At 42.0% G+C, this 9,642-nt stretch overlaps 1 protein-coding gene across 1 annotated transcript; it reads right to left on the reverse strand.

Annotated features, from left to right (window-relative positions):
• Positions 1-8,761: 8,761 nt before the first annotated feature.
• TMEM215 (transmembrane protein 215) lies at positions 8,762-9,481 on the reverse strand. Its single transcript, XM_009286218.1, has one exon. The coding sequence runs from the start codon at positions 9,479-9,481 to the stop codon at positions 8,762-8,764; it is 720 nt and encodes a 239-aa protein (XP_009284493.1).
• Positions 9,482-9,642: the final 161 nt, after the last annotated feature.

The following is a 9,642-nucleotide window of genomic DNA, read 5'->3' on the forward strand; positions in this document are numbered from 1 at the left end:
GCTGCTCTCAATCCCTTCATCCCCCAGCCTGTAGTGATACCGGGGGTTGCCCCGACCCAGGTGCAGGACCTTGCACTTGGCCTTGTTAAACCTCATGAGGTTCACACGGGCCCACTTCTTGAGCTTGTCCAGGTCCCTCTGGTTGGCATCCTGTCCCACTGGTGTGTCGACCACACCACTCAGCTTGGTGTCATCTGCTTCCTTTCTCTATTTTTGAATTTCATGTTTGTACATGATACAGTACAGCTACCCTATTTGTAATCTTAGCGAAATAAACCTTTTGGTTATCCAGAACCCAGAGATGTCCTTTAATACGACCGTTTCCTTTATCCAAATGCTACCTATATATTGTGAAACCTTCTGCTCTATTATAATGCTGCATGATGTATAATATAGTTTACATTATTCTTTTAATGTTAGCATTTTTTACATTTTTATTAGAAAGGTGCATATCATAGGGTCTTTTACCAAATACAAATGTGAAAGTGTGTTCTTTGTTATATGTTCATCTGTAGCAGTACTTCAGCTTTAACTCTTCTGCTTTATTTTAGTGTTGTTTTTAGAATTAAAAGCTTTAAAATTAGTGTCTTCTGAGTTTAAAGTCTTCTAAACAGAAATGAGTGATGAGTGACCATTAGCAAGCTTGTTGGATTGACAGCCTTCACCACTGACACGTCCTTGGGCAGTATTCAAATTTTGCTGAAGATAGTAGAGAGACTCTTGCTGACTTCACGAGGCTTCGAGTCTGGTGGTTATCTACAAAAGAGCTTGAAGAACACCAGTGTCAGCCTACCTCTCTGTTTTGTTGTTATCTCTTGATCCTCTCCTCGAACGAAGCACCTCCAGAATGAGAACTAGATTATTTTCTAAGGACCGTTGAATCTGTGGTATCTCTCCTGAGACTTCAAGCAGTAGTCCTTATTAGTGTCAGTTTGTCTGATGATTGTGATGATATGACTGCTCTTCCTCCAGAAGACAGAAGTACAGGGTAATGAACGTTATAGGTGCAAATGGAAGTGTCCTCAGTCAACTGGCAAGTATTTAAGATTTCTCTCAGGCATTTTGACAGATGTAGTCAATGGCTACAGCCATATTTCATTGTCAACTACCAAAGCAATAGGCAAGTTTCAGGAACGTGAGCTCTCTTTGGTTACACAGATTTTTACTAGAAGTTAGATACAATGCAGCAATCATTAGAGATTGTATGACACAGCAAATTCAGCAAAGGTGGTTACAGCATAAAGCCTGTGAGATGTGCCTTATGTTTACCTCCTGGGGGTGGCATAGCTGCAGAGATCATTGTTTTCTGTATTGTTGTGGCCACACAGGCATATGTATGTATAAAAAAAAATATAAAAAATATATATAATATACAGCAAACTATATAGTCATATATATGTAAAACATGTCTGGCTATAAATATAACTGTACAGGGAGAGGTTAGTGCAAATCAATACCCAGTATAAGGACACGAAGTTGTTGACAATTGTTGCCTCAGGTTTGAACTCTGCAAGAGTCTGTTTTTGAACCCACCAAGGGAACACAGAGTGGTGCCCCACACAGAACTTCATATACAAGGGCAGGTGGTCTTTATAGCACCTGCAAACCAAAACACTGTCCCATTTCACCACTGTAAATCTATATCCTTGTGTGGGGCGGCACTGTGACTGATATTACTGCAAATTTAGATCTCCAGAGAGTCCTGTTATAGCTCCTGGTATCTCTCACTGCTCAGGAAATGTAGCAAGAAAACTTGTGGCTAATGCTGTCACTGCTGACTAAAGTCCTGATGACCTTGGCAATGCAGGAAAGCATTTACCAGCTGGTAAAGCTGAAGTATGGTAACCAGCACGGTGCTCATCTGTGAGATGCTTTAAATCCAGAGAGATTCACATCCCAGATGTGGAGTTAGTCAGCTAATCTAGCAAGTATTCTTTTCTAAAATGGCACTCTATACAGATAAATATGTGATGTGTTCCTCCTTTCCTAGGAGATTATATCCCTACCAGAAAATGGGAAAGCAATTGTAATAATAGAGCTGAAGAACTGAAGGTGATATGTACTTTATAGATCATTCAGTTCTTCACTCAGTAGCCATTCATTGCCTACGGTCATGCAAAATAATGCAGAGAATACTAATACTGTATTAATGATGCGGTGATTTTATGGAAAGATCGTGCATTTTGACTATTGTTTATTGCAGCTCCATCTACATACAGGTGAGGATGCAGACAGGTACCTTAAATAAATCACACAACGCAAAAACTGACTTATGAAAGTCTTTAATTACATTGATAAACCTTCACTATATTGTTTCAGTTTGAATGTTGAGGAATAGATTGAATAACCACAATATTTAAAAAAATCCCAACAAGTAAAAAAAAATGGTTAATGTATTTCCAGGTGTAAAACTTCCTAGGTTTTATTCAAACTTGGTATTGGAAAAAGACTCTGTTTTGCCACCGAAAAGTTAGTCTTTATCCCCTAGATTAGGTAGCAAACATCTTTTATTTAGCTTGTTATCAGTATGTGCAGAGGGTCTCCAGTTCCATGGTTCTTTTTGTGCAAACAGAAAAGTTATCTGCTTCTTCCTACAGCTAATTAGTCAAACCAGAAAAATGAATTTATTTAAAGAAAAGTGGAATGAAAGCAGATGTTCTTTGCAAACAGTGCAAGGGCATAGTATGAGTGTTGAGCCTGACTGTGCAGTCAGAGGATGCAGGGTCTCTTGAAGATCTATGTCTGAAGAAGAGATTGGTATGAGGTTTCCCAGCATGTAGAACATCTCTCTCTCCCACACCACTCAGACCACCAAAAGTTATTAATAGCCCTTCCATCTGAATTGACCTCAATAGTAAGAGTCTTTGGTTTTTTAAGAGTGCCTTTCTGGGGCTGTCCTTTCAGACCAGTAAAAAGACAAGGCTATGCAAGATTATTCTGATTATTCTCCAGCTGGCTACCATCTGCTTTTCAGCTAATGAGTACTCTGTCCTCCTAATTCCTTTCTGAATTTTCCCCTACTTCACACCAGTCAGTGTAAAACATCGGTTTGTACATTATTACATTCTAAATTGGAATTCAAAGATAAAATCATTTGCAATCCAGTGTTCTCTCCAAAGAAAATAGGGGAAAATTCCCCCTCCTCCTAATTTAAAATTTGCTAAAACGCACTTTCTGATGTAGAGATATAAAACAACCAGTTTGAAATGTGAGAGAGGGGGTTTTGTAGAATTTGTTTGTGTGGGAACCCTAATGACTGAAACCTTCCAATGAACACGCATGAGGCTACATGATGTTATTTAGTGTCCCATAGTATACTAACCACGGTCTTCTGGTTCAGACAGGGAACAAAGCTACCCCATCTTCTGTATTTGTACCTCATCTTTCCACTGCACTAGGTCTTAAGTGCATATGCATTCTTTTTGGAACTAACTTCTAGTGCTGGTTTTAACAGTTTTCATACAATACTAAGTTTGACCGTGAAGCGCCACATGAAATTTTTACTGTTACAACTTTGTGAAATTTGCCTTGGATTGCAATAGAATAGGTACTTCCTAGCCAGCGAACGCCAAATACGATGCTACTGTAGTAGCACCCTTATGTCATGAGTGTGCATAATTGCTTATGATTATCACTGCATTTCTTAGTAAAATACTATGGTGTGTAAATAAGGGTTTTGATGAGATCTGAAAACGAATCAGCATTCCTGGCATCAGATCCCTACTACATACCCATTTTTTTTCTGTAGCTCTTGCATCCTGCCTGCAGGCAGAAAAACACTCTCTGTCCGTACCTGGGGAGCCTGTTCAGGGTAAGCTACCAAAGAGAAACTACACATATGGAAGAATGCACTAAAAATATTGCCTATGTGACCAGAGTATAAAACAGTTAATCTAACAAAGTAATGAAATACTGTCTGTGAAGCCTTTTTGGTCTCTTTTGCTTTTATGAATAATACCTCTTTTTTTGTTCTTGCCTCACTAGAACAAAGTGCAGAACCAGATTTTCAAAGTATTTAACCCTTTTCCACTCCTTAAGTAATGAAACTGTAGGCTGAAAAAATACTAGTACTGAATCTGTCAGAATTGACCAAGGGTTCAAGGCTTTTACCAATGGTTTGGGGAAACGCTGAATGCAAAGCACTGGAAAATTTCAGTTTGTGATTGCTAACGGAGCCAGGATTTCACAGGGTTTATAATGAAACACAGTCCTGGGACATTTAAACTCTGTGTATCCTGTTGGAAGAACTGTGTGTCCATAAAGAGCCACAACGGAGTTCTTAGAAAAATTTTCGTCTCCTAAAGGACGGAAGGCATTTTAAATTGCAACAATAGGCTTGAAGCAGAAAATTTGGGTGAGGTATGGGAAAGACAGAGAGGTCCTCTAAGCAGATCTCAAATTACTATGTTGCTATGCTTGTGCATTCTGTGACCTGCTCTTGCAAACAAATGTGTAATGTATATACACCTATGCATGGTGCAATGTTCCTAAGTAAAAACATTAAGCATAAAACACTTCTGTGTTCATCTGACAATAGGATAGTCAGGGCTAATCCGTGCAACTGTTCTGAACAGAAAATAAACCGTGATTTAAAAAACAATGATAGCTGGATCTCCTTGCCTAGTAAAGACATACAGGGTCTGGAATTCCTCCACTGAGAGGACTGATAAATTAAAGGTAATGCTTACTGATGAAGGTTTGCCAGAGAGCATTATAAGTGAATTCTAGATCTGCTCTCTGCGTTGTTTCTAAAGACCAGACATAAAAGGGCCCATAGTACCAGAGAAGTAACAAACCTGCCGGCTGTCATCCCAGTAGGGATTGCATGTTCAGACGGGCTGCAGAGTAGGAATGGGCTCAGCATGAGCTGCTTTGCAGCTGATGCCCCACACTGTGTGTTAAGAATGTGTCAAGAAAACTCCTCTAGTCTACGTATTAGGAAACTCCTCTACAAGTTTTAATATGATTGATATTAGAAACTTACACAGAAACCTTTCAAGACTCAGAAAATCTCCCATGTCAGAACTGCATTCTCTTGCAATATGGCTTTACTGGCAATGTGTTGAGATTCAGGTTTCTGAGTGCAGATTGTGTTCTGCATATAAATAGATCAGTCCCTAAATGCTCATGAAAATCAGGCTGGAAGTGCCTTTGAGGCCTGACAGTCACCCATCTCTAACCCATCTCTACAGCACCTGTACAGTACAGTGAAAGGTATTATATAGATACGCAAAATCCCAGGCCTGTGCTGCAAGAACTGACCATTTAGTTGGACGTCTCAACATAACAGCTTACATGGGATGGATGATGCAGGGTCAGATTCTACCACCATGGTCAAGAGCAGGAGCTCATTCTGCAAAGAGTCTGGTACGTACCAGGAGAAATGCTGAGAGGGGGTCATAGTGGCTGTTACTCTGCTAATTACGACATAATAAATAGTTACTGGAGCCAGGACTGTGGAGAGGTTGGATCAGATGGGGAGGAGCTGCCTGTGGAAGAGCACCACATTTCTGCAGAATGCAGACCAAGAATACAAATACATGTGGTCCCAAGGGACGCACACCCTGAGCACGCTCACCTCCCACTCGTTCGGTTCCAAGCAGACAGGACCAGCTATTGTTTAGTGCTCCAGAAGGACAAACTGCACACTGATTAAAACTCCCAATTTTCTGTTAAAGGCTTTGCAATGATCAGCTTGTATGACCGTAAAAATGCTATTTATGACAACAGAAATTTAAACAAAGCAACACAAAATTGCCCTGTGTACAATTGATCTGTGTATCACATTGTTTCTTAAACGAAGGTAAACTCCACTGTAGCACTATGACAAATGCTACTCTAAAAATACATTTTATATATCTTAGGAACCTTCTCTCAATGTCCAAATCATTGGTTTTCTTCAAATGCTAATATATGCCCTGCCACCCATACTGTAGGACCATGCAATATGTGGCAATTGACTTCAATGAGACCAGGCATTAACCCCACAAAGAGAGCTCCACTACAACTGCATGCACTGTTTGGAGGGTAGCATTGAGGAGAGAACCAGAGGTGTTCTAAAGGTAGCAGGGACAGAAAGAAGCTCTCATCTCCATCACCTCAGCTAAATGAACGGAGGAAGGACATTGCCTATAAATATCATGTTTTAAACATACTTTTTTTATATCTCTTTCTATATTGTGGGAAATTTTCACTCCCATTAAACTTTGCTTTAATACGAGCATTCTCTTGTTTTTACACTAAGAATGGAATAAAGCACATGACTCAGATCTGCATGGTTGTATCTCAAATTATATATTTACCATTCCATTTGTCACTAGAGTTTGCTGTCTTGCCTTATAAAACCTCGTATAACTTTTGACAGAGAACATATAATCCTAGACAAAATGGAAAAACTTGATCTCTTCCTATATATATTTGCAGAACTGTACAAATCTAGGTTCCCAGCGGGCTGACGCTTTGCTCTCTTATGCAAGGCAAGCGATTGCTCACAACCCCGGCAAAGGCAGTATGCAGCTACCTGGTAGCCTGTTTTCTCATGGTGTGTCCGATCTCCAGGGGTGCTGAGCACCCATGGGCACACGCTGAGACCCTCGCCTGCTTCCCTTGGGAACAGAATGCGATGAAAGACCCTATTCCTTGTCATGTTCATTAGCAGTATTTTAGCTGTTGGCTTCAGAGGTCATGAAATAAGACTTCCCAGCAGCTATCAAAAAGCTGCTCTGTACATTGCAGAATAAGGTCCTGCAGCGACTAAGCCTGCAGGAGACTATCTGCCTGACAACAACAGAGTGCTTTTTTGTGGAAGTGGGAGTTGAACACACCAGGGAGATGGTCTGTTTTTGTGGAATTCCTTTGCTCAGTGGTTAAAACTTGGGCTGTACAGAGTATAAGTGTTTGTTTATTCCCCCAGTACTGTTGCTGCATGCCAGAGCACCAAAGCTGCCTGTAACCACTTATTGAGAGGCTTTACCCGACTCAAACTAGCTAGTATTTTTTGAATTTATCCCAGTAGCATCCTGATGCCCCACCAAAGGCTGGCCAAAGCGTTAACAACTTGTTTGGTCTGAAAGAAACCAAACTATCTTGTGTAAAAAAATGTATTTCCTCCTTCTGGAAACCTCTTCAGAGACTGGTTGTCTGTAACTATTTGATGTAAGTTTCCAGACAAACAAACTGGTGGATGCATAAAGTTTCCATTTACTTTCCAAACTATTCCATGGGCAGCAAAGAATAGCTCATTTCAGTGGAAAATTCCTTGCCACTTTCTACACAACATCTCAGTTTGCTACAAAAGAAAGGCCATTATTCTTCTTTCCTACCCTGGTAATTCAATACATTTTGTTCAGTGCAACTTATGGTTGACAGAAAACAGCTAAGTAAGAACAGTTATTAAGACTTCCATCACAGAGGAACTTTTTGGAGTTGTAAGCATTTAGTTATAGGAACTGGGACTTCGTGAGACACTAGCAAATTACTCTATGCTGTAGTAACCATGACCCTAAGAGCTTAACCCTTAGAGTAGCTGCTTAACATGCACATCTTATTATACCACATCTCTGTTACCCACATAGTAGAGGCCAGGTAAGATTTTTATACACAGCATGGAACATGCAATTTACTGTTGGGCAGAATAGCCAGGATTTGCGTTTTGTATGAAAGCTGCAGGCTCAGATTTTGAATGGTTAATCCTCATTACTCAGTTCATATTTCTCTTGCTATGTATCCATAAACTGTGAACAAACACATCTGTCAGCCAGGTCCTCTGTTCCCTCCCCCCAGCGAAGCACGGCTTTGAGACCCCTGAGTGGACTGTAACCATTCACCACCTGTAGAGAAACATCTGGCATTTTAGAAAAGGCACATGAAAATGATATTTTCAGAAGAGTCAGATCCAGCTCTGAACACAACCCATAGAAGTCAATTCCTTAAGCAACTTTAAAGGTACTGAAATATATCTTTAAGACCTGAGACCACTGACATCTGCTCCTAGTCTCTGCAAGAACTGTGTCATGATCATGTTGTAATCTCCTTGTCAAGTATGCCTATAAAATCCAAAAGTGTTAGAAACATTCTAGTGAACTCAATACCAGTGGGGAATGAAGCTAAAACCTGTACCTTGCATGCTATTGATGATGGATTAGCCTTTGAAAACTCCCCTGAGCCTATCCGGCTTTTGGAAGAGTCCACAGGGTCAGCACATCAATTCGTTGAAGCAGAGGAAAATAAAATCCTGACAGAAAGAAGAAGGAAGAAAGACAAATCACTTCTACGCTCCCTAACATCAGCCAGCTATTGGAGTGCACGCTGACATCTCTCAATCCCTCCCAAAATGAAGTGATGCCTTTGCTAAGACCCATTCAGCCATAGAGCACCACATTCTTTCCTGCAGACAGCTCCAGAGTTTTGATTCAGTTCTTAATCTCTGCTTACAGCCACTGCTGCCCTCCTGCCAGTGTGTCTACAGGCTCGGATACAATAGGCAGCAGGAAAACAAAAGGGAGGGAAAGGGAGAAAATAAAATTAAAATGTAATTTCTTTTTTCCAAAATGAAGAATTGAATTCTTTAACCTTTAAACATGCTTGTTTACTTACAGAAAGAGTATTTCAGGCACAAAAGGTTTGAGTATCAGTCACATACCAGGTTAAATTGTAATAGTATCGGGATTGTCCCATGCAGTGCAGTCAGCTATATTATCCCCTATCAAGAAGTTGAAGCTGTAGTTTTTGTATACATACATATATATAAAGTATGCATCTTTCACACTATGGTCTCCTGGTCTGAGTTGACTCCAGTAGGGTTTATGTAACAACAGTATCTGTCATAAGGGCTGTTCTCCTTGTAAGAGCAGATGATGATACTGTCTTTAGGAGCAACAAAAATGTTGTCTTCAATGTCAGGGCAAGCAGCACTGTCCCTGGTGGGAGAAGAGCTCTTCTCCAAGGCACTGTACATGGAGCCATCTCCCACGAACACATTCCCCGGCATCTCTGGGTAACAGGTCTCCAGGTACCTCAGCATCTCCTCCTGCTCCACCTTTCTGATGAGGCTCTTGCACTCTCCCATGGTGGTGGTAGTGGTGGTGGTGGTGCAGATGGACACTGAGTCCTCGCCCCGCAGCACCCTCCTGTCCTTCTGGTATGCTTTCTTGGCCAGCTCGTTGCAACTCCCCTTGCCAGACTCCAGGTCCGAGGGGGTCCTCAGCAGCTCCATGACATCCCGGTCCTTGACTTGCTTGCAGCACGGACACTTGTTCTTGGGCCATTTGGTGCAGCCGTCGGTCTTTCTGGTGAGGGCGATGGCGGCGATGCCCGGCAGGCAGATGGCCGGCCCGATGGCCAGCAGTGGGATGTCCCCCAGGGTCTCTCCCTTGATGCCGGACACGGTGAACATGAAGCCAAACACCAGGAAGACGCTGACCAGAGCCACCACCAGCCCCGTCCGGGGGTTGATGTCGTCGGGTCTCATGGTCCGCGCCATCCTGCTGGTGTGCGAGAGACCACTTTCCTTCACCGAAGCGGCCCCTCGGGGCAGGGGGTGGATGCTGCCCGGCAAGTGCCTGAAGTTTCCCGGACAGTGAAGCACGGAGGCCCCCGACGGCGGGCACCGCACGGCTTCCCCTCGGCGGAGCCGCAGCCGGA

The sequence above is a fragment of the Aptenodytes forsteri genome, unplaced genomic scaffold, assembly GCF_000699145.1.
Source record: "Aptenodytes forsteri isolate BGI_AS27 unplaced genomic scaffold, ASM69914v1 Scaffold103, whole genome shotgun sequence".
Lineage (NCBI taxonomy): Eukaryota > Metazoa > Chordata > Aves > Sphenisciformes > Spheniscidae > Aptenodytes > Aptenodytes forsteri.

What these genes read in the sequence shown, in the direction of transcription:
- TMEM215 (XM_009286218.1), bottom strand. Translation starts at nt 9,481, where the DNA reads ATGGCGCGGACCATGAGACCCGACGACATCAACCCCCGGACGGGGCTG.